General features: G+C 43.8%; 1 protein-coding gene across 1 annotated transcript in view; it reads left to right on the top strand.

The window, feature by feature from the left end:
* PAPPA (pappalysin 1) overlaps nucleotides 1-25,639 on the top strand; it is a 214,350-nt gene that overhangs the window by 132,617 nt on the left and 56,094 nt on the right. The window contains exons 12-14 of the mRNA XM_084650528.1: nucleotides 11,486-11,599; nucleotides 11,827-11,962; nucleotides 15,452-15,665. Coding sequence (XP_084506654.1) covers nucleotides 11,486-11,599; nucleotides 11,827-11,962; nucleotides 15,452-15,665 — 464 coding nt within the window. The remainder of the gene's footprint in view (nucleotides 1-11,485; nucleotides 11,600-11,826; nucleotides 11,963-15,451; nucleotides 15,666-25,639) is intronic.

Here is a 25,639-nt window from a genome sequence, read left to right on the forward strand (position 1 = left end):
GGATGGTCCAACTCATTTATGTGGCGGCAGTTTTGTTAGTCAGCAGTTTTCGTCCGATCGCCAGAGAAGCCCTGGGAAGCGCGTGTGCTCTTTCCGGTTTACACCCCACAAGCCATCCTTTCGGGTGCTAAGAAAAACAAGCCACAAGACCATTTAATTTCAATTTGTGCCTGCTGACGTATTGCTGGATAAGTGAGATGAGGCCAAAGTACTTTGATTGTTAAAGTACAAATGTATTCCTCTCCCCCACCCCTACCACTGCTGCCCGCCAGGGTATGTCTTCTCTATGTATTTTCTCCCTGGATGTTGTAGCCAATTGAAGCCTGGTGACAGGCCAGAGCAAGTGTGTCCCTCTTTCCTGATACCCTTTAAAATTTGAGGCATATTTAAGTTCTCACATACCCAGAGAAAGTAACTGGGCATTTGCCTCCTTTCCTACTTGAGTATTGCAGAGAGTTGGGGGTTGTATGTCGTTTATACAATATATTGTCTTGGTAAATAACCCTACACACCACTGAAAAAACATGATTCTAACTCTGAAAACAAAAGGCCTGGAAACTCATCGTTTTCAGCACATGAAAAGGTTTTGTTCTTTCAACACGCAGATGTTTTTAAGTGAAAAATCACTCCTTTGACCTTTCCTGAATGGGACCGTGTGGTCAGAGCTGACATTAACTGCTGCACGACTGTTGGTTGTACCCACAGGCTAAGCTTATACAGAAACTTTCAGAGAACACGTGGAGCACCTTTCCTGTCTCATCGTAACCCTCAAGCTGCCACTGATGGTTCTGTGCACTTGAGCTATTAAGGGAAAGAGATTGATGGCCAGATAGCTATTTAGGGTCCAGAGCTCCAGTCCTCGAAGCCAATGGGAGTTCTGTTTGACTAAGTATTGCAGAATTGGGCCCTGCACTTTTACTTTACTACTTTAAAAATGTATCTTAATTTTGTTTTTGTTTGAAATTTTGCTCATTGTCTGGGTTGGTTCAAGTGTCTTTGTTGCCCAAGTATCTTCTTAGTCAGTATGTTCTTACTATGGGTAACTAATATTCATACTAGAGCTCCTTTTGGATGAATTGTTGTTGCTGCCTGTCTTTCTACAGCTGGATGTGTATTTGATCCATCCAAGTCCATCTTTGCTATTCTTTTGTGTGGGGATAGGGAGGGAAAGTTGTTGGGTAGGTTTTAACAGGCCTGATTCTGCTCAGACTTGCATGAGTGCCTCAACAGTGTCACTCCATCGAATCACTCCACTCCAGGACCATTGAGATCATTTTTTTGCCCTTCTGTCTGCCTAAATTCATGTCACTTTTCTCTGTTGTTGGCAACTTGACTTCATATTGGCACTTGATGCCAGATGGGTTCCTCCTTAAAAGACTCTTTGCTCTGCCCAGTGTTCGTAAAAGCCTGTTGAATGAGGTTGTTTGTCTTTACAGTGACACTAATACCACAACCCCTGAGAGCTATTACACAACTGTTTTGCCATAGGCTGTGCTAGCTGGTCCAATTTAGAGACATTTAAATTGGGAACCCAACTGTGCCAACGGTGATGTTCTGGCTAGTGTCTTTTGTTTACCATTGCCTCCTTGTGGACAGGATGTAAAATCTGCTAAAGCACTTAGCAATCTATGACGACTTCACACTTTTGTGAGCGGTGGTGTGAAAGGTGGATGCAAGAGCTACTGCTGCTGAGAGTTAGCTGAGAATTTATTTTCATTTTAATGGGAGTGACCTGAGGTTTTTGAAGCTAAAGGCACAAAGGTCCTACTTTAAGCTGTATCCTACATGCTTCATGGCCTTTTTATGTATATAGCTGGCATTTGTAATCTGTTTAGACATTTGAACCAATGCCCTTTCTTAGTGGAAAACAGCCATTATTTACCCTCTAGTTACCAGAACTGTCACACTGGAACAGCTCCTAACAGCGCTAGCATAGGTGATGCAACTATTTCAATGCAACCGCTTTATTCCAAAGTACTCTGTTAAATAAACAGTAACCCTGTGATATATATAAACAGGAACACATGGCAAAATTGTGTTACACGGGATACCCCCATGCTTCAGATGAGTTCAGATTCTCTGTTGCTTTGCACTTTGTGCCATCATTTACTTACACCTACACTCACTTTGCACTAATGTAAATGGTTGCATAAGGTGCAGGGTACTAGTGCATCACACTTGGGTGCCTCTAGCTAACCAAGAAATTCTGGCATGTGGCATAACTGAATTTATTAAACAAGGTTATTGCAATTTTAATTTTTTTAGTGACTGAGTAGGGCTGAATGAAATGTTTGCAATGAATCTCTGACTAATGCAAAATCACCAGGTTTGGGGTTTTATTACAAATTCAGAACTCAAATGAGCTTTGCTGAAAGGTTCGGCAAAGATCACTCACCTCTTGTGAACACTTGGGTGTGGATCCAGGCCAATTTGGGCCCGGTTCTGAGCCAATCTGGACTAAGTTATGGTTTTGTATTGATACCAGATGAAGTTCATGGTTTCATGTGATTTTGATTTGAAATTCATTAAGTTTTTAATGAATTTGCTTTGAGTTTGGGGGTACATTAGAACCAGAAAGACAAAGCAAAGCTCAGAATGTGCAAACCAAAATGGATTAAAAAAACAAACACAATGTTCACACAAACCTTTTGGAAGTGAAATAACCACATTTTACATAAGGCCGTAATTAATAACACCTTGAGTCATGTAGTTATTTCAGACACTCTTACAGCCAGGGCCAGATCCTCAGCAGATGTAAATCAATATAACCCCAGTGGACTTCTGTGAAGCTACACCACTTTACAGCCGTGGAGGATCTGCTAATTAGATACTGCTTTTTCATAATCTCTATTTATATACAGTACACTTCATAATGCCATTTTCCCATAAGAACAAATACTATCATTGTTGTTGCTGTTAACATAAAGGGCACTTATCCACATCTCAGTTACACTAGTACAATTCAGAAGTCACTCCAGGGAAGCCAGTGCAGTAACACAACTCTGAAAGCAATGCAAGTGAGACCCGTAACAGTGTTTGAACATGTGTAAAGATCACATTTCAATTAACCAAAAAACAAAACAAAACCCTGCAATGGAAAACTGGGATTCATCACTAGGAAAACTGCTAGAATATGGATCAAAGGGGCAATCAACCAAGACAGCAGTGAGAGTATGTATTGACAGACCAATTGCACAGTAACTTTCAAGCCACAGATGCCATCGGCTGCACCAGATTCAAATGGAAACTATTCTTGTTGAGAACTGGCTCAGCAGTCTGGTGCTAGGACTTTGTACTGCTGTGCAGAAGACATAGGTTTGATTCCCAGTCCCAGTGCCAAATTCAATTCTTAGTTACATTGGTGAAATTGACAGATGAAATTTCATCTTGCTCCTGAGCCAACAGAATCTGGGAGTAATATAGAATCAGTGTGTTCACCCAGAGGGTGGAACAGCCTCCAGTGAATTAAGCGGACTGTTGATGAGCTGCATACAGTTCTTTGGCGCAAAGGACAGTGGCCATGCTGCGGGTTTTTCTCCCTTTGCCCCAGCTCTGTGAAAACGCAGGGGAACGTACAAGAGAAATAGGCCAGGGTAGCACAGATTTGTAATGGACTGAATAGTCTGAATAAAATAACCCTCAATCTTCAGCTGGAGGTTTACAAGCAAACTAGAACTGAGCCTTTGCTGACTTTCTATGATGTTCAGATAAACTTTGCCTCAGTACTTCTTAGTTCAGAACAGGACAAGAACTAAAGGTTCTCCTCACCAGGAGAAAGGCTGTTCTTTGGGTATTTCTGGACTGGAATTGAAACTGAATTGCTGGGTACCTCATGAGTAAGCCTGTTCCTGTGAGATTGCCATCACAGCTTTGCAGACTCCTGAGGTTTGGATAGTTCAGATAAACTGCCAGATTATTGGGTGTTTGTTTGAACCCAAACTCTGACCCTTTTAATGATTCACTCATCACTAGTTTAGACAGTTTCACCTTCCTGTAACCCACAAGTCCCATTTCCTAGCTTAAATGAGGAGCAAAGAGCAGCAGTTTGGAGCCTTTAGTACAGACTGGACCCACTGTGCAGTAGTAGGGAAATCATGTCAGGTATATGTGGCAGTCATCCTGGCTTTAGGTAATAAGCAGGCAGGAGCCTTTCTGAAAACTGTCTGCTGCATCTGTGTGTAGCTTTATTGGATGAAATTAATCCTAGGTCAGTAAAAAAACATATATACTGGAGAATATGTCCTCTTGGTGACTGCGGAGGACAACCCCCAATTCTGACATCAAAGGGTTAAATATTTCATTTTGGAGGGATATGCAACGATGTTTTTTAAGTCTGCCTTTGAGATTCTTTGGCTCCGCTTTTCCAAAGCTGGCCTGCAGACAAATTTGCTGGGGTGAATGTAAAGAACATTCTGCAGTGAGGCCAGCTAGAAACTTTAGGAATGGAGCTGGTTTTTATTAATTATTATTATTATTATTTATTTGTGGCAATTCTTTCGCTAGCTCCCAAAGGAACCGAATGCATCCAGTTGGTCCTTCAGCAGGTCATATGTTGATCAAAAAGGTTTTCCTGCCCTTTGCAATCATTATATCTGCTCAGCGCTGGGTAAACCAAACCGCTAAGGACTATGTACTATACAGCAAAGAAAAACCCATGGCTGGCCCAGGTCAGCCAACTCAGGCTTGCAGAGCTTGGGCTGCAGGGCTGTTTCATTGCTGTGTAGACGTCCAGGCTCGGGCTCGAGCCCAAACTCTGGGACCCTCCCACCTTGCAACGTCACAGAGCCCAGGCTCCAGTCCAAGCCCAGATGTCTACACAGCAGCGAATCCACCCTGCAGCCCAAGCCCTGCAAGCCTTGAGTCGGCTGGCATGGGCCAACCACGGGTGTCTAGTTGCTCTGTAAACATACCCTAAGTTACCAATAGTGTGCCAGGTGTACAACGACTCGGAGCCAAGTGCTGAAGGCGCTTCAGCTACTAGGCCTTTTAGTCACTAACCCTGGTGGGTCCCAGTAACCACTAAGAATAAGTCCACGCTGCAGTTAGAAGCCTGCGGCTGGCTTGTTGCTTGCTGACTCAGACTTGCAGGGCTTCGGCTAAGGGGCTTTTCTTTGCAGTGCAGGCATAGCTTAAGACCCATGGCTAAAGTGAAAGGGTGTTTGACTAGGGCTGGCAAGAAGGGGAAAGGTGGCAGGTACTGTAAGTACAGAGGCTTTAACAGTTACAGTCTAAAATGAGCAATAGCCGTTCTTGTTTTGGGCCCCTGGGCTGTCCAGTCAAGGGTTTAGGCTCTTCAGGGCTAGTCACTGGGGATGTCTTCTGCAGTCCAGTTTCTATGCAAAGCGAGTAGGAATCATGGAATCATAGAATATCAGGGTTGGAAGGGACCTCAGAAGGTCATCTAGTCCAACCCCCTGCTCAGAGCAGGACCCATCCCCAACTAAATCATCCCAGCCAGGGCTTTGTCAAGCCTGACCTTAAAAACTTCTAAGGAAGGAGATTCCACCACCTCCCTAGGTAACGCATTCCAGTGTTTCACCACCCTCTTAGTGAAAAAGTTTTTCCTAATATCCAACCTAAACCTCCCCCACTGCAACTTGAGACCATTACTCCTCGTTCTGTCATCTGCTACCGCTGAGAACAGTCTAGATCCATCCTCTTTGGAACCCCCTTTCAGGTAGTTGAAAGCAGCTATCAAATCCCCCCTCATTCTTCTCTTCCGCAGACTAAACAATCCCAGTTCCCTCAGCCTCTCCTCATAAATCATGTGTTCCAGTCTCCTAATCATTTTTGTTGCCCTCCCCTGGACTCTCTCCAATTTTTTCACATCCTTCTTGTAGTGTGGGGCCCAAAACTGGACACAGTACTCCAGATGAGGCCTCACCAATGTCGAATAGAGGGGAATGATCACGTCCCTCGATCTGCTGGCAATGCCCCTACTTATACATCCCAAAATGCCATTGGCCTTCTTGGCAACAAGGGCACATTGTTTACTCATATCCAGCTTCTCGTCCACTGTCACCCCTAGGTCCTTTTCTGCAGAACTGCTGCCAAGCCATTCGGTCCCTAGTCTGTAGCGGTGCATGGGATTCTTTCATTCTACGTGCAGGACTCTGCACTTATCCTTGTTGAACCTCATCAGATTTATTTTGGCCCAATCCTCTAATTTGTCTAGGACCCTCTGTATCCTATCCCTACCCTCCAGCGTATCTACCTCTCCTCCCAGTTTAGTGTCATCTGCAAACTTGCTGAGGATGCAATCCACGCCATCCTCCAGATCATTAATGAAGATATTGAACAAAACCAGCCCCAGGACCGACCCTTGGGGCACTCCACTTGATACTTGCTGCCAATTAGACATGGAGCCATTGATCACTACCCGTTGAACCCGACAATCTAGCCAGCTTTCTATCCACCTTATAGTCCATTCATCCAGCCCATACTTCTTTAACTTGCTGGCAAGAATACTGTGGGAGACCGTGCTAAAGTCAAGGAACAACACGTCCACCGCTTTTCCCTCATCCACAGAGCCAGTTATCTCGTCACAGAAGGCAATTAGATTAGTCAGGCATGACTTGCCCTTGGTGAATCCATGCTGACTGTTCCTGATCACTTTCCTCTCCTCTAAGTGCTTCAGAATTGATTCCTTGAGGACCTGCTCCATGATTTTTCCAGGGACTGAGGTGAGGCTGACTGGCCTGTAGTTCCCAGGATCCTCCTTCTTCCCTTTTTTAAAGATGGGCACTACAGTAGCCTTTTTCCAGTCGTCTAGGACCTCCCCCGATCGCCATGAGTTTTCAAAGATAATGACCAATGGCTCTGCAATCACATCCGCCAACTCCTTTAGCACTCTCGGATGCAGCGCATCCGGCCCCATGGACCTGTGCTCATCCAGCTTTTCTAAATAGTCCTGAACCACTTCTTTCCTCACAGAGGGCTGGTTACCTCCTACCCATGCTGTGCTGCCCAGTGCAGCAGTCTGGGAGCTGACCTTGTTCGTGAAGACAGAGGCAAAAAAAGCATTGAGTACATTAGCTTTTTCCACATCCTCTGTCACTAGGTTGCCTCCCTCATTCAGTAAGGGGCCCACACTTTCCTTCACTTTCTTTTTGTTGCTAGCATACCTGAAGAAATCCTTCTTGTTACTCTTAACATCTCTTACTAGCTGCAACTCCAGGTGTGATTTGGCCTTCCTGATTTCACTCCTGCATGCCCGAGCAATATTTTTATACTCTTCCCTGGGGATGCCTTCTGTAGTCCAGATTCTATGCAAAGTTTGCAGATTTCCAGGCCAGGCTCCCTTAGTGGTGTTGGTCTCTCGCATTGGGGCCCCTCTTCACCAGCTCCCTGCCCAGCTTCTGCCCTTCCAGCATGAGTCCCAGCTGAGTGTCTGACAGTCTCACCCTGCTCCACACCTGGGCCTTAGCTTCTGCTGCAACGTACTCTGTATGCAGTGCACTCTGGGTTTTTCTTCCCTGCAACTCCTGGCTAGCCATGCCATTGCTGTTTCCAGGTCACTTGAACTTCATGCTGGTTCAGGGTCTTTTCATGGGGTGTCTGCCTCTCTTCCTACCTGGCCCACTGAGAGGGGGAATGTGCTGTGGGGAGGGGGTTGTTGGGAATCGTAGTTTCCTGCTTAGCAGATCCATCACACCTTCTACAGTTCCTGTGCAGGACTTTGTGTCCCAGCACAAATATACTTGTCACGGTGAATTGTAACCGAGGAACCCATTGTACTCATTTGGGGCTTGCTCTTTCGCAAACAGTACTGTGTTCGGCATGTTTCATCACAAAGGATCCCAAAGCAATTTTATTACTGTAGTCCTACAAATAGGAATTGCTTTGGCCAGTGCTGAAACGCAGCCCCCTGCTACAGCAGGAAGCAGTGGGCCCTTAACAACACACCACAATGCCACATATCAGCATTGTATACGTAAACATTACATCCACTTTAAACTGTCTCACCTGAAAGCCACCCTGCTCATTGTCACCAGATGAGACACTGGTGCAGCTCTGATGATCAGCAGCAAGGCTTGATTTGGAGGAAGTGAGAACAGACCAGATCATACACTATGGTCTTATCTATGCACTGGAGATTTGCCCTACTTACAGCCATCTGAGGCCACCTACCTGGGTAGCTGCACTGACTCAAACTCCTGGTATAGATAGGCTCAGCTGCTATTAATTGCAGATTTTTCCTTCTGTCTGTTTCAAGTAGGGGTGAGTCCCATCAGTGCAAATAGGAGCTTTGCTTGACTTCACTTGGGGGTTGCTTTGTCTGGGCTGAATGGTTGCTTGGCTGGGTTGAATGGTACACGACCGACACATGCTTGCTTGCAGAGGCAGATCCTTCATGTGTTTATAGGCCTCATCATGGTATCCTCTGAGTGCCTCTCTGTCTTTCATGGATTTTATCCTCACAGAAACCCTGTCAGATAGGGAATTGTTCCCTCATTTGTAGATTAAACTTGTTGGGCTTCTAGTAATAAGGGTCTGAAGCTAGAGCTCTTTGGTGCTGTTGGCCGTCACATACTCTGGCAGGGCTGCTTGAAAGGGAAACATGGGGAAGCTCCTAGCAAGTAATTCATGGAGATACTTTGCAGTTGCTTTGTGGCAATCAGTAATTGGCTAGAACTGAGGAAAGGATACATTCACCATGTGCATTAGAAGGACTACTGAAATGGTGAAATCTGTCAGAGAGTGGGACAGTTAATCTAATCAGGTGTTATGGCACAACCCTTAAGGAACTTGACCATACTAGGGAAATTTGTTATCAATTGCTAACTCCAGCCTTAACAATGGTACAACTCCTGCAGCCATTCTTAACACCACATGGATTAGATTTGCTCAGACCCCTGTCAATCACAGCTTTCCCCTTGATCTTTACCCCTCCCCCTCCACCTGCAATGTTCTGAGTTGTTTGCATAAGTAGTGACAGGTCAGCCTCAAAAGGTTGGGGTGCTTATCTGAACCTTTTTCAAACTAGCCAAATCTACTGAGTCTGCAAAATTGAAGTAGAAATCTCCTAGGAGCAGACTTTCTTGTGAGATGTTAAGGATTCTGCTTATGTTCCCAGATAGAACCAGAAAGAGCTACAGTTCACAAAAAGTGAAAACTAGCTATTTAAAAGTTATCAAAGTTTTTCTGATCCTCAACAATGGTTTGTTTTGGGTTTTGTTCAAATTTTTGGTGAAGGTCTGGGCCTGTTTTTAATATTGGTTCTCACACATCTTTTAAGTGGCATTTAAAATGAGCCAAACCCCAGCTCTCCTGTTTCTCTCAACCAGCTTTTTGTGCTGATAGTTAGTAGAGAAACAAGAAAAAGAACAAAACAATATAAAAGCAGTGAGATCTTTGTTCATGTCAAAGAGTTCTATGACCATTTAAATTGCAGATGTGGGTAAGATACATTTCCTAACTGGATAGGTACAGTATTAAAATAAAACCCATGCTCCCAACAAGAGACAGGCTGCTGAAAATGCAAGAAAGGAGAATTGTGAAATGATACATGTTGAATTGTTGGACTGGATTTCAAATGCCAAAGATAGTTTATGTAAAGTCTTGCACTGTTGTAAAATGTAACACTATCCACTGGCTAGCCTCAATGAAGCTTGGTCCCAGTTGTTTAAAAAAAAACAAAACTAAAAATCTTCTTCCAGCCCATTAAAGCTGATTTATATTTTGTGCATAGATTCCTCAGCGCTGGGCCTTTAGGGATTCAAATTATAGAAGCTATTACCTCACTTTTGGCCAATCCGATTGCTCCATTCCCAGGCATTCCAAGCACTCTCAGCATTTGCCTGCCGAGACCGGGAACAGAGTTCGGTGCACAATTACTGAATGGACACTGTATTTTTCACTATCAAAATAGCTCTTGTAATATGCTCAGTTCCTGTTTTAAAAACAACAACAACAGTGGTGTAGTTTCAGGGAATGGGCTATTTGCAATGTATTGACTTTGGAGCTCTCCGTTGAGGCCCCACTTTTGCAGTCAGACCCCCCACTGCACCCAACGGAACATAGCGCTGCCCAATGCAGACCTCTGCACTTGTGGTCCCAATTGCAGAGTCAGGGCCTTAGACAATCGAGGTGCCTTGGCCTCCAGGTTTGGACTCTTCTCTCTGCTACCAACTTGTGTGACCATGAGGAAAACACTTCACCTCTCTGTGCCTCGTGTTCTCCAGATAATAATGTTGCTGAGTTTGCAGAGGGGCATCAGTAAAGGGCATTGAGATCCTTGAATGGAAGGCATCCTACATATGCAGTTGTGGTTTTAATGTTCAAAGCACTGCAGCTTTGCTGTTCTTCCATTCAGTTTTCTCCAGAGGCAGCACTATGGGGGCTAATAATTCACAGCTACATATATACATTTAAAAAACTATCTCACTTCGCTATGATATTGCAAGAGAAAATCCATGTCATTTCCTGAAGATTATTTTTCACGTCTTCCATACTGACTGTGCTCTGCATTTCTTATGCACTTAAATCCCTGTACCCTTCCTAGCCCTTTTCACCTGTCCCACCATTTCAGATATGCCGTATTTGTTCTTGAGCAGAATGGAGAGGTTTGCAGATAATCCCATCTCATTTTCACCTCTGCCTCACCAGGGGATGAATTATATGGGATGCTATGGGAATTGTATGGGTTGCTATGGGAATTGTATGCTATGGGATGAATTGTAGATGTGAGAAGAAGGTGATTTTGATTAAAGAAACTAATTAATAAGATTACCATTTTCCTATCAGGGCCCATTTCAGGTTAGGTTGTGGAGGCAATGCTGATGGCATGTATTTTCAATTTCACATGGTCATCTGTAGCCATCCTGAAGAGAGAGACAGCTAGTAACTGTCAGTAACATGCAGGGTTTAAATAGAAAGACACAGTGTGTAGAGAATGCTGGCTGCATCCACAATATCCTATCTGTCTATGTATCTAAGAAGCGAAGTAGGTGACATGATATCTTCTATTGGCCCAACTTCTTTACAAGCTTTTGAACTACCCAGAGTCTTTTCCAGGTCCAGGGAAGGAGTGCTTCAAAAGCTCGAAAGCTGGGACCTCCACGAACAGAGGATGATCTAATAAAAGATATCACCTCACCTACTATGTCTCTCATATCCTGGGACTAATATGGCTACAACAACACTGCAAATATCTCTCCATCCATCTATTATTTTAGTATTTTGACTTCAATGGGAGCAAAGTTAGACTGGGCACTTTTGAAGACTCCACCCTTAAACAATTAATCACAAAAGGAAACTTTCTTTTGGCAAACACAGGGCCACTATGAGTCTGGTGTTCCTGTTCATGGTGTCATTGTGGAATAATCCAGTGGTGTATATGACCTAAAAATAATGATGTCTATTAACCTAATGGTATTAAAAGTAGCATTTTCAGTTCTTATGGACACCAGCACCTCTTTTGACAGTCATATCCATTTCATACTTGAATCTGAATCCATTGTTACATTTCCCCTGTGTCGGTCAGGTATGCCGAACCAAGGTGATGGACCTGAGCGATGTGGTGTCTGAGTATGCCTGGTATCCCTGCACAGCCAACTTACCATATTCCCATATGGCTCAGACCATTTTCTGGCTCAAGGTAAGAGATACACACATACCAGGGCAGTGACTTTCCTTTTTTTGTCTTACCTTTTTTGCAAAATTAAAAACCACAACGTTGTGAGCACGGACAAAAGAAGACTTTTGTGTGGTTTGTGACAGGAACTGCGACTGAAAAGTGATGCTTCAGACATTGTATCTTAAAAACGTAAAAACCCATGACCCACACCCATTCTGCGCCTGATTTGCTATGCTTCCTTCTCACAGGCATATTTTTCTCAGCCCATGGTGGCTGCTGCTATCATTGTCCACTTGGTCACTGATGGAACACACTACCTGGATCAGAAGCAGGAAACGATCACTGTGCAACTGTTTGACACCAAGAAGCAAAACCATGATCTTGGTAAGACAGTTTTGCAATGAGCTTTGCCTTTCTTCTTCCATCGGTTTCCTCTGTTTGCTCCACCCCAATTCAGAGGAAGGCCGGTACCGCTGTTGAGCTTTCCCACCAGCAGCCTGGTGTTGCTGGAGTAGAGCGCCAGCAGGAAGACGTACCCACTTCAAGCTCCAAGAGCTGGGGTTTATTGCAAGTCTGTGCTGCTAGTCAAGTATTGTCATGCCCACTGAGACTACACAGTAACTAATCACAGTGGGCTAGAATTCTTGAAGTGCTCAGCTCCCCTGTAGGCATCAAAATAAGGGCCACATTTTCAAAAGTGCTCATCACCCAGGAGCTCCAATGGGGAGGTTTTTAAAAGACCGTAGCAGGTTGGGTGCTGAGTTCTTCTGAGCTTCTGGCCCTGATGATGGGAGCTGAGCCCTTCTGAATATTTATCATAAAGCCTCTTGCTGCCATCCCTGCAGCCTTTGCAGATGGCTTTTGTTGAGGCTGCAGCCCCCAAAACCTGAAGAAGCCCGTTTGCCACCGCTGTTATCCATACACCAGGTGTGTGTGTGTGGCAGGGAGGAGGAGTAGCCTTTGCAGGTATTCTGATGGCTGGAGTACAGAGGAATTATTATTGTTGTCAGACGCTCTCCTAAATCATTCCCCCTTTTCTGGATTTTCTTACCCTTCTCTGTCTGTAGAGAGGAGGAGGAAGGAGACCAGGGCAGGAGAAAGGATATTTGACAGGTTTCCCACTCAAAATTAACTGGGCCTGAAACAAAGGCAAGTCTCTAGGGGTTCACTCGCAGCAGAGTAAACAGAAATTTATGTGGGTGACTCCCATTTAGCACTGAATGAAATGTATCCAGATAAGCCCAGCGCATTGCTCTAGCTGAGCGGGTTTCCTTAAGCAACAGTCCCGGAGTATACAGCACACCTTAAGTCAGCAGCATCCTTCTCCTTACACAGCAGAGTGACTTGTAGTCTTCCTATGGTGGCCACCTTCTCAAATATAAATGACAAAGAGCTAACCATGGTAACTAACAGATAACATACAACTATATGGAGAGACAGACAGACTGAGAGGGCGCAGGAGAGAGAAAGGAGAAGCAGCGATCAAGGGCGAAGTTTTGCAAATCTTGCAAGAAGTTGCAACATGAGTTTGGCACTCTCCAAACTGATGCCTGCAAATCTTCACAGTCAAGGGACTCTCTTCATCATGGAAAGGCCCCGTGGACCACCCCAGGTTAGGTTGCTTTTTGTAGCTGAATGGAAGGGAGAAATATGTAAGACTCAGCTCAGCAGTTCTTACTCAGCTACCATTTACGTCAGTGGCTGTTTTACTGACTGCAGGATCAGGCCCATTCTGTGCCTTTGTGAGGTGTGTTATTACATGAATAAAGACAGACTAACTACCTAAATTGAAAGGAGCCTAGAGGAATTGTTTCGGGGAAGTTCTGTGTCATATGTTAAACAGGAGGTCAGACTAGATGGTCACAGTTGCCCCTTCTGGCCTTTTATGTACAGACAGTGAGCCTTAGGTATAACAGGCAGAAAGAGACAACAGATTTCACGACATTTATTAGAACATGTTTTTATTGTGTCTTCTGGACTTAGTAAAAAATGAGGTCAGGGGTCCATGGTGCCTTGCCTAGGAGAGAATGTGAGGAGGATTGCATTTTTACCCACCAAGACAGCATGTGAAAAATATAAGTCATGCAACCAGATAGATTAGACAGCCATGCAGATAGCTCTCACCCATGTGGGTCTGCCCAGTATGGCCTAGTCCTGTCTTGGATGGGCTCCGTCTAGGGAAGAAAGAGAGAGTTCCGTGTCCATAACCCATTTTCCTTTGTTGGGAATTGAAGCACCAATTAGTAGCGCCCGTGGTAGTGATCTGTTTTGTTGCAGATACCTGACTGCTAGGAGTTGAATCAAAATGAATAACCAGCCCAACAGTGAGGACTTTGGGGCTTTCCATCAAAGACAGCAGAAACGTCCAAGGGATTTGGAATCCTGGGATTCCAGTGGGGCTCAATTTCCGAATTAACTGCACCTGTTTCTAAGTGCGAAACCTGCACCGTTCCTCAGGGAGCTCATATCAAAAGACCTCTGGGAGGCAAGCAGACAGAGAGGTTATGCCAGGGTCAGATAGGAACCAAAGGAGAAGAGAAGCCTTTTATTTATTATTATTATTTATTTATTTTATTTATTATTGCTGGAAGAAGGACAAGGAGATCAACACATAAAAAAGGGCAGTTTCAAAGAGAGAGGTTTAAAGAGAATGATCAGAAGCCTGTCTTAATTAACTGGAAATCACTTTCTAAGAAAAAAAAATATCCCCACACCCCCAACCTTGAGTCAAGAAACCTGAACGGGGTGGGGGTGGGGGGAATCTCTGAGCCAGTTAAACACGCAAAGAGAATTTAGTCTCAAATTTGTCAGTGTATCGGTGTCACCAAAGGCACTGGGCCAAATCCATCGCTGGTAGAACTCCAGGGAGGTGAATGGACCTGGGGCCAAATTCATCCTTTATGCAGCTCTGAAGTCAGTGGAGTAAGGGCTGAACATTCATTGCTGGTGCAACAAATTGGAGTGAATGGAGTTGCAGTCCAGTTGGCTCCTGGGGTAACTCAAATGAAATCAGTAGGGTTACTGCAAGAATGAATTTGGCCCATTAAGTTCAGACTTTCTGTACTGTGGCCTGATCCCAGGAGGTGCTGAGCAGCTACTGAGTGTCCTCCTGTCCTACTGAAGTTAATGGGATGAGAGAGGTGCTCAGCATCTCTGAGGATGGTGCACAGTACCTCCCTGAAATGGACAGACTTCATGCATCTTTGGCTTATTTTCACCTCAAGGTCACCTTTAAAACCTCATTTTCTCCCACCACACACCTGTATCTCTCCCCTGGCTCATCAGCACAGTATTGCCCTGTTTGGGAAAAGCAAGAAGCTACTTTGTTTAAAAAAAAAAAAATCAAATGACCAAACAAACAAACTGGTGTATGTCCTGCATCCAGTGGGGAATTGCACACAGCTGCAAAGAAACCACTGGTAAACTGCCCATTTTGCACAAAGCTACCCATTCTGTTTGTGCAGTTACATGTTTCGGTGCATAGCACAAAAAGTCTAATCGTTTGCTTGCTTATGCTGTTTTAATAGTAGTGTAACTCCATTGCCTTTAATATAGTTGCTTCTGCTTTAATAGGGTTTAATAGAAGTGGAGTAAGATTTAATAGAAATTATTCTAAAAACCTACAGAAATTACTGGAGAGAATGGAAGCCTTTCTTTGGGTTATTTGGACCATCCTATCTGATTCTTCAGGAGAGATATACTTCTCTGTAAAATTTTAGGAGATGGTTCCCAAAACCTCCTGTATTTTAACTGTTAAATTCTGTAGGGCTTTTCCATAATGGCTGAATGCTTCTGAAGTGCTGATGGCATGTGGGTGTAATTGTGCAAAGTACTGATCCCCCCCATCTTCCCCGGTCTTGTGTCTTCTGACAGGTGTCCACGTTCTGAGCTGCAGGAACAATCCCCTGATTATCCCTGTGATCCATGACCTCAGTCACCCCTTCTACCACACCCAGGCTGTCCTCATTAGCTTCAGCTCCCCGTATGTGGCCATCTCTGGGGTGGCCCTCCGTTCCTTCCACAACTTCGACCCCATCACCATCAGCAGCTGTCAGAGAGGACAGACCTACAGCCCGGCAGAGCAGAGGTGAGCCTGTCAGCACGCCGCCTCCTCCCCTAGCCACCCACCAACTTTAGCTCCAGTGGGTCTGATCAAGAGGTTAAAAGGAGATAGGAGGGGCAAGGCCAATGAACTCTGCTGACCCTTTTGTGTTGTTGGTAAAAACAGCAGTGTTCTCATTGACCAGGATGGATGGGACATTTAACCCACACGGGACACTGTTAGTAAATTATTTCCTACTCCTTTTTCCTCCCTCCTCTGTTATGAGATGGAATTGTGGCCAGCTGGCTCTATACGCATTCTCCAATAAGGAGTGGAGTTAGCCTCTCACAAGTATAGTCCTTGCTCTAAACTGCATTAGCATTACTATGGATGCACTTCCATGGTGAATTAAGGGATTCCTGTGCCTTTGTTAGGCCTGATTCTGAAAAGCACCTCATGGTAAGTGCTTAGTACCTATCACTTCTACTGATTATAAGGTGAGTCAAGGGCCCCCAGAACATTCTGTGGCTCTTTCCCATGGTCTGGAAAGCTTTTTGGGACCCTGTAGGATGATAGGCCCTATAATAAGCTTATTGTTGCTATTGATACATATCAATAGGTCATCACCAATCCCTCCCCATCTCTGCTTTGCAGCATCATGAAGAGATTGTGACCTTTCACAGTCCAGTCTCTACAGTCTCATGGATCTTTTCAGAAAGGCACTGAAAGGATGTGGGGAGAACTTAGCAAAAAACATAAAAGTCATGGGTTTTTTTCTCACTATGCTCAAAGCTGCAAGTAATAGTCAAATTGTAGCAGCAGTTTGAGTAGAGTACAATAATAAAACAAGCAAGTTGCATTCCCTCACAAGCCCCTGCTCTGCCTCCTAGGATTCTAGTAGTACTCTCAGGTTTTTGATAGCACTCCTGGCTGGTTTTTTAGGACCTCACTTTTTATTCCGAGGGGTGGGGGAGTATATCTATAGCTAAATCAATTCAGTCAGTGTGTTCTGACCTAGATTCAATCATTTTGTGCAATAAGCTGTATAAATTCAGAGGCCCAAACTCAGCAAGATCAAGTTTCAGATGAGAGGTCTAGTTTGGAAGTCTGGCCAACTCCCAGTGCAGGAGGTAGAGAGAGAGAGAGAAACCGACCCGTCAGAAGGAAGTAGCTAGGAGCAATGTGGAGTTTGAGAGGGTTCGGAAACAGTGCCCCATTTCTCTCTCTCGCTATTTTTCAGTAAAATTGAACCATTTATTGTGAAATTAGAAGTGCTGTGTGTTTAGAAAAGATATTTCCTTGATTTAAAAAAATACATTTCCCCTTAGGCAAGACCTCAGCTGCAACAGAGCAAACTAACCTTTCGAAACATTTCTTTAACAATAATAACAATTGCCCACTCTGTCTTCTCTCCATGTTTTTAATGACACATGGCTGACCCCCTTTAAGCCGCAGCCCATTGGATCCCAAACTTTCAAAGTAAGAGTCTCACCTATTCAAAATAGTAAAACTCAGAGACATCCGGGTTATGGCTAAGTACTGGATTATGAATAAAGCTTCCAATTTCAAGTAAGGATTTAGAGACTTTCTGAAAGAAGGATTGAAATCAACAGGAGCCTTTCCATTCCCTTCAATCAGGCCCTAATGGTGGGAATGCAAATCACTGCATGGTGAGACTGCTTGTGGTGACCATATATAGTTCCGCCCACCCCCCTCCATAAAATAGTTTGAACGAGTGAATGTTATAGGGAAAGGAGTGTTAAGACAGGCATCAAAGAGGCCAAGAAATGAGCAACTTTCCAGACCTCTGGGAGTTAGCTGCTATCTTCTTGCTTCATTTATTTACCCAATCTGAGATGAACTTAGAAAGAGGGTTAATTTTAAATTAATTCTTAACCAGATCAGAACCTGCATGTAGGTTTCCTGTTCCCTTCTGCAGAGCCTGCCAAGCTGTCTTGATGTATTTCCCATTTGGGCTGTCCTCGATGGTAGACTCCAGCTGATCTCATACAAGCATGCACACATGCATTCTCTTTCCAGGAACTGTCTCTCTACTCCTCTTTCCCATTGGCCCAGGTCTCATTTGATGAGGTGACTTTTGTTTGAAATTTGCTTTCCAAATATAAGATTTTCCTCCTTCGTTTTCCTTAGATAAAAGTGGATATTTTTGCCTCTAATTTTGGCTTCAGTCTGCAAGAAAAGATTCTTTCCCACCCCACAAGGAGAATTATTTTGGTTGGGGAGAATTGTACCCTCAGATATACAGATGCTTATAAGCTTGGGTGAGAGTCTGAATATGGAGGAGAGAGAGAAGAGGAATATACCTCCTTTTAGAGGTTCACACAGCTTTTATTTTGGGTGTGAATTCATCTTTCCCATTGTCACGAGTTGGTCACCCTGATGACTGAATAAAACATGCATTCCCTCTCCCTTTTAAAAGTATATATTTAGAGTGGTATTTTAAGAGCCTAAGGAAATTAGGAGCACAAGTTCCATTGAAATTCATTAGGATTTCTGCTCCTAATGTCCATAGGCACTTTGGAAATTCCAACCTTAATTTATAAGACATTTATGGAGTGTTCATAACATTGCATTCCTTATTTTTCCACTGATTTTCTTTTTCCAGTGCAGCTGACAGTGGGACTTTTGACATGCTGTCAAAATGACATGGGCGGTTGTGACATGACACCCTCAGAGCCGATACCATGGGCCTGATTCTCCTCTCAGACTAGTTCTACACTTGTACAGCTCCACTGATTTCAGTGACGTTACTCCTTATTTACAGTAGTGCACAAGAGATCGAAGACAGGCCCATATAAGCATTTGCTTCCACCCAGGAGACACTATATTTCCATGAAGATGTGTGTGCGGTGATTGCGAGGGAAAATCAGTGGTTGCCAGACCTGGGTTTGAGATACTGTGGTTATTTCCTTTTCATGGTGCAGGGAGTCAATGTGATCTCTTGCGTGTCCACTGTTCTTGCTTGCTGACATTTTCATGGCAACCTCTGTATGCCTTGTTCACAAGAAGAGCTGGGCATCTCCTTCAATTTGTCATGGATTTGTTACTCTAATGGAAACTGCAGCTTCACAGCTTAGGCAGACACCTTGGTCCAACTGCTAGAATTCCTGGTTTCCCAACAGCATTTCAGCTTTACAGTTCTCCACTGACTCCTTGTTTATAATGAAGATAAGTTTCCCCTTTGTGGGAAGGCCAATGGTATCCTGTTTTATGTGGTTCTCTGGTACAGGTACTGCATGTTTTCTTGTTACATAACTATGTCACCACTGTGTGTATTTTATAGTTTGAAGAAAGTACATTTGCTTTTCCCAGTTCCATTGAACCTTGTTTTATTACTATCAACCTCACTGTAGCAGCCAAGAACCAGCTTATGCAGGGTGGGCTGTGTTTTTTACTCCTTTGACTTATGTCTATGTAACGATACACATATACATATAAATCTCTGCCTGTATACACAGATACACACTTAACAACTCTTTATGTCATGGACAGGGCTGTAGGCAAAATAAACTAAAATAAAATCAGCATCTCCCAACTGCTTCTCAGCTCCCTGAGTGCAATAATCGGGATCTGAATAACAGACCTACAGTTTGTTTAGACATGGTTTGGAAACCACGCACCCTCAGCTCCTTCCACAGAAGTGCATGACCTGGCATACCTGAGCCAGCATAAACCATTTCTCAACAACATGCAATCCCCTCCCCTCACCCCTGCCCTAAAAAAATTCCTTCCATCTGAGAATTCTCTCTTCGATGGGCCAACACAACCCTCTCAGAAAGGTGGCCTCTCTCTCCTTTCAAGCATTCGCTCAATTCTCTCCTGCTCTCTCTGTCTCCAAGAAGAAATTACTAAGGAGACAATCATCTGCAAAAGCATAACAAACCTGATCATCTTTTGTAGTCCCTCCTGTGACTTTTTTAAAGAGAAAACAAAAAAAGAATCTCCTCCTCCTCTGATCTCAGACTTGTTATTTAATGCTCCTTTTCTTAACTCATTCTGCTATAGTTTCCAACTCTTCTGCTTTCTTTCATTTTACGCAATTGCGGTCAATCTGCTTCTGGTGAAATTACTGAATTTCTCAGAGAGCTGTTAATCATAGAAGTCTTGGCCCGTGACTTGGGTTATAATTCAATGGGGTTTTAACCTTCACCCTGTTTTGGTAATTGGCAAACAGCATCATTTGGCTTTTATTAAGCTAGAATGTGGTGCGCTTTTTTTTTCTCTTCAACACATTTTCACAGGGAGAAACTGCAAGGCATTCAGTTGTTAACACACACCTCCCAAACACTGCTTAGCTGCCTTGAGATCTTAGAGGTGTTTTGAAAGCTTGAGCATTTTGAGGTCTTCATTTCAGCAGAAGTCTCACTGGACATGATATTTCACAGAGCAGGAGAACCAGGTGGAAAAATTTTCATGGAGTCCTGGTAGTGGAACTCAGGGGTCCTGACACCTGCCCCACCCTGCTCTAACCACTGTGAACCACTCCCCTTCCAAAGCAGGGAATGGAACCTAGGAGTCTGGCTAACCAGTCAGTCTAATGGCTCTAATCAGTAGGCGATGCCTCTCCTTCCTTTCAGTTCACTCAGTTTTAGAGCCAAACTTTTTAGAAAGCACTGAAGTGTTCAGGTAATTATTTCTCACATACATGCCTGCACACACACACGCGCGCACCTTCTTTCTTTCTGCACTTCACTCCTATCAACATATACATTCACAATTCCCACTGAGGTCCCTCTGGGAACTGGGCTGAGGTCAGTTTCACCCAAGTCGTTGAATGAATACCCAACAGCTGGTAACTATTTCTGATCACTATCAGGGATAGGATTTGAAGCAGAGAACCTAAAATGAAAGGCTCTGAACCCCATTCCAAATCCCCTGACCCATCCAATCCCCTCTGTCTAATAAATTCTGATATTTGCCTTACACATATTCAGAACTTCTGCTTCAGAACAAAGAAATCGACAAGATGTTAGCAGAAAGCTGGAGAAAAGAAACTAAACAGACAACAAGATTTTCAAATCTTTCTTTGGTTGAACTGTATAACTGCAACCAGCAGTGTAACTGGAAGTAGCCTGATGCATCTGCTTTTCTAAAGCATTCATCAAAGCCTACTTTGTTTTGTGTAAAGAGAGAGAGTCTGCTTTTTCTCGGTTGACAAGTGCCCTCCAGACAGACCAGAAGAAATGTCCATCTCTGCTTTCTTGTGTCCACCTCAGTGAGACCTGATGATGATGAGAACATTAGAAACATGGGTAGAGGATGTGTGTGTGTGTGTGTGTGTGTTATGTGCACTGTCATAGAATCAGTGTAGACAGAAATGTTTAAGATCTAAGGCCCAAATCTATCCTCAACTACACAGGTACATCTTTTATTTTACATCTGTGTAAAATAAGGTCAGAATTGACCCTCTGTTGTATGTCAGGGTGCATTTGTGTGTCTTTGTGCTTGCCTATACAAGTATATTTGGCAGAGAGATCATTAAGGAAATTACTTAAATAATGAGGGTGCACAGTGTTAGGATGAGTTCTTGGAAAAAAGTGTTTGACCTCAGGATTAGGAAAAGATATTTGGCTGCTGTAAGCTTTACAAAGCAGGAGGTGTTGTTTTGTTTTTATGTAAGGAAGGAATAGTTCCTCTTAATTGTCATAATTTTGTACAAACACATAACAATACAGATGTTTCCAGGATTCTGTTACTGGGGTCTCCATTCAGATCACTTAACTACATGCTTAAGTCCCATTGATGTCATATACTTCCAGTGGGATTTAAGCACATGTTTGAAGATAAGCTCATGTTTAAGTGCCTTGCTGAATCAGGGCCAATATTAGAAGAGGGGAATTAGAGCTCAAGTTTTGAGCATATCTAGATTAGAGATTGGCGAAATGGTTCAGATAAAATAAATAAGATAAAAGATAAAATAAAGACTAACTCAGAACTTCAGCATAGATATGACCTGAACTCAAATTTTCTGTGAAGCTCAAAATACTTTGGTTAAATATATATTTTAACAAAGTCACGTGTCTCTTCTCCTCCCAGTTTCAGTTGGTGCCACACTGTGAGATAGCCTGTCGGTGCAGTATTATTTCCAACATGGCTGAAAGCAAAAGGCACTAGAAATCTCATAGAACTCACAATCTCGTATTTCTCAAGATCTCCAGTCTGCAAAGATGTGGATGAGTTTGGAGGAGTGCATAGTTCCCCTTCCCCCCATACTTTTCCAGGTTTTCCTGATTTGTCCAGAAATGTTGAAAGCCAGCATCACAGATTTGAGTGTCAGGGGTTAGAGAGCTTTGGAGACAAGGTACTTGAAAAGATACAGATAGTAATACAACCGTCCTTATGTTTCCAAACCAGTGGTATCTTCAGAGAGATGAGTCAGGAGGAATCAAGCTATGCAAAATGTTAATAGTGAAGATCAAAACCAAGTGGTCTCTCATTGTGGGTGTCCCAATTTTTAGGTGCACAGCTTTAAATGCATAGGGCCGGATTGTTGGAGTTTAGTGCCCCTGCAGCTGCTTTTGACTCCAGCTGGTGCTACAGGTGCGGAACACCTCTGAAAATCACACTGAAGCGGTCTCAGGTTGGGCACCCAAATGTAGAGACCACTTTTGAAAATATTGAGTCATACCCTCTCTCTACCTTGGCTTCCCTGTCTGTAACATCCCCTTCTTTGAAATCTGCTTAGTGACCCTCCGTTGAACAGTGCAAAGTTTCATTCAGTCATTCGTTGAAAAACTATTGTCCACACTTAAGAAGGTGGATTAAGGTAAAAAAATTATTTCATTCTCAGATTTTTTACTCTTTCGTTCCTTAGGAATGTATGGTTTCTTGAACATGTCGTGTTTTCCCATTCCTACGTGGTAGTACCTGAGAAAGGAATGGTGCAGCCCACCATTTTGTGCTTATGGGCATGATGGGTTCTGTCTGGATGTTTTTTCTTGTTGATATTTGTTTCGCCTATTTAATTCTGTACTTGCAGCACTCGGTTCAGGATGGTGACTCCCAAAGTCATTGGGATTTACAGCTGACAGTAGCTGATACCAAACTGGAACTAGTAGCAAGAGAGCCAAAAGTATTTAAATTGGAAACATTTGGTAGTGGTAGTTGTTGTTTTACAAAAAGTGAATGGTTGTATTGTTTTTTATGAAGTCATTCTTATAGAGTTACATGCCGAGAGAGCTGCTTGGATGAGCCTGCTAACCAAAGCATAATCTGGAGCCTCGAGGGATTGCTAAAAATGTTCCCCAGCCATTTGCTAAGACCACAAGGGGACTTGTAAACAGAAAGAGGAACATCACAAGAAGTGTTATTTAATGCTTTTGCCTCTGGTGTTTCAGTTCTGTACGACTATCAATGGTCATCTGGGGGCCAGATTCTTGTTCTCACATCAACCAATGTAAATCAAGACTAGCTCTGTTGACTTCAGTGGAGTTACTCCAGATTTGTACTGGTGTAAGGACAACAGAATTTGGCCCTAATTTTTCTCAGGTTTATTCCTTCCTATGATATCCTTCAAGGCTTGAATTCAGGGTAGCATCAATATGCTGTACATTGGTGCACATCAGATATTTACTGAAAAGGATCTGTTATTTTATTTATTTTTATCTGACTTTTGTGCAGAAGGGTTTAATTCTTCCTGCAAGGTTTACAAGGTTCACAACATGTATTTTTGAGATCAGATTTCTCCTTATTCGATATGTTGAAATATCAGTAATGTTCACTTTGTTCCTCAACAACACAACTTACTTCTCAGTGAAGCACCAAGGCAGAAGAAACTCACATACAAAACATCACTGTCCAAAAATGGAGGAAAACAAAATAACAATTAGCCTCAGTGCACAGGTGTAGTTGGAATGTGTAGTGAGGATTGGACAAACCATCATGGTTCAATATCCATTCCCTTTTAGTGGCCAGATTCAACAGCCTTATGAATGTTAAGTGGGACCCTTTTCGGTAATTACTTCCACTCATGTCAACAGGACTACTTGCAAAGTAAGATGCTGCTCAATTTTAAGTAAGGGTGGCTGCCTCTAGGACTAGTTGAGGGAGTGCTTCTAAAAGACTCAGTACCAGAGATTTCAGTGGGATGGCTTATGGAGTAGGATACTACTCGTTCACAGTTTGGTCCTAAGTGGGAATTGTGGCAGCGTCTTTCCAATACTGTGAGCTTACTTAGGCTGGGAAGCACCAACCTAGAGGAAAGGGATGGGAATTGGGCCCATGGAGTCCGTCCGAATGCAGAGGATATAAGCAGCCCAACTCATTCCAGCGAAGGGCTTCCAAGAAGCAAGGGATGATTGAATTCCAAGCGTAGGTTACTTCCCAGGCGGGGTTATTTCCTAGTTGGAAGAGAAATGATTTGATACAGCGACAGAATACTGTGTCCAAGTCTGATTTGCAACTCAGGAAGTCCCAAGTTCTAAACCTGGCTCCACCTTTGACTCTCTGTGTGGCTCTGGGCAAGTCATTTCCCCTTTCTGTATCTCCTTTCCCAGCTCTAAAATGGGATTAATTGCACTGACCCAGCTTCCTCACAGGGATATCATGAGGTAGTTACTTAGTGCAGTAGTTCTCAACCAGGTGTCAGGGCCACCTGGGGGGCCGTGAGCAGGTTTCAGGGGCGGCCGCCAAGCAGGGCCAGCATTAGACTCACTGGGGCCCAGGGTAGAAAGCTGAACCCCCACCACATGGGGCTGAAACCCAGGGCCCTGAGCCACGTCGCCCAGGGCTGAAGCCGAAGCCTGAGCAATGTAGCTTCACGGGCATGGGGCCCCAGGCAGTTGCCCTGGTTGCTACCGCCTTTTATATGCAGAAAACCAGTTATTGTAGCACACGTGGGCTGTGGAGTTTTTATAGTATTGGGGGGGGGGAGGGAGAGCCTCAGGTTGAGAACCCTGACTTAGTGTCCATACGACACTTTGACCATGTAAAAATGTCATGTAAATCATTAAAAGCAGCAGAGTCCTGTGGCACCTTATAGACTAGCAGACGTATTGGAGCATAAGCTTTCATGGGTGAATACCCCCTTCGTCGGATGCATGTCATGTAAATCATTGTTTCTCAACCCGCAGGCAGCTTGCAGCCCAATCATCCCCCAGCTGCAGCCCATGTGACATTCTCAAGGCCATACAGGTAGTATCTCTATTGTGTGGGTGCGGCCCACGTAACACACAGAGAGCTGCATATGCAGCCCACAGTATTAAATAGGTTGAGAACCACTGGGTAAATGCTCAAGTTCCTGAGCTGGATATGTTTTCAGTAGTTGTTGTGTCTGGGTTATCATAGACTGAAAGACTTTGCTGCACACAATCCTCTATGTGTCGTTTAAAAAAGAAATCACTATTTTGCAAATTGTTTTAAATGTTAATATCACTTCCTGCGAGGAAACAGAGAGGTTCCATCTGTTCAAATGCTTTGTGGACAGGAAGGCAGCATTGGAGTGATCTGAAAAGACAGCATGCTACTGAGCTTGTTCAAACTGATAAGAGCTTATCACTAGCTACATACCTGGAGTTGTGTCCTTTGAGTCTCAATCCAGTTCCCCAAAAACAGGTGTCAGCATCACAAAAACACCGGCTTTATCGGTATGGTCCGACCCTTGTAATTTCAGCAGAGACCAAAGATGGGATGGCGCCTGGAGACCGAACAACATCCCTAAACCTTGAAGATGGTTCTTCTCTGGCAAGGTTTGGGGGAGCGCTGAAGGGAAGCCTGAGATGCTGCACTGCACACTGTTCGTGTTCTGTGTATCCTGGACAAAAACCAAATGTCATTCTCAAGCATTGACGACCTGGCCCCTTGCACCAGCATTTTGTTCACACGCACAAGATCTATAATGTGCTGCAGGTGTCATTGCCAGCATGCACTCATTCAGCAGGAAGTGTGACAATGGTGCCTACTGTTCCCGGATGATTTTTGCAAAACTAGTTCAGTATGCAAGCTGTGTGACTTGTACGTGCTGCCCTACCAATGAAGCATTTGTCAGTGTAGCCTTGTTC

The sequence above is a fragment of the Lepidochelys olivacea genome (assembly GCF_965140295.1).
Source record: "Lepidochelys olivacea isolate rLepOli2 genome assembly, chromosome: 16".
NCBI lineage: Eukaryota > Metazoa > Chordata > Testudines > Cheloniidae > Lepidochelys > Lepidochelys olivacea.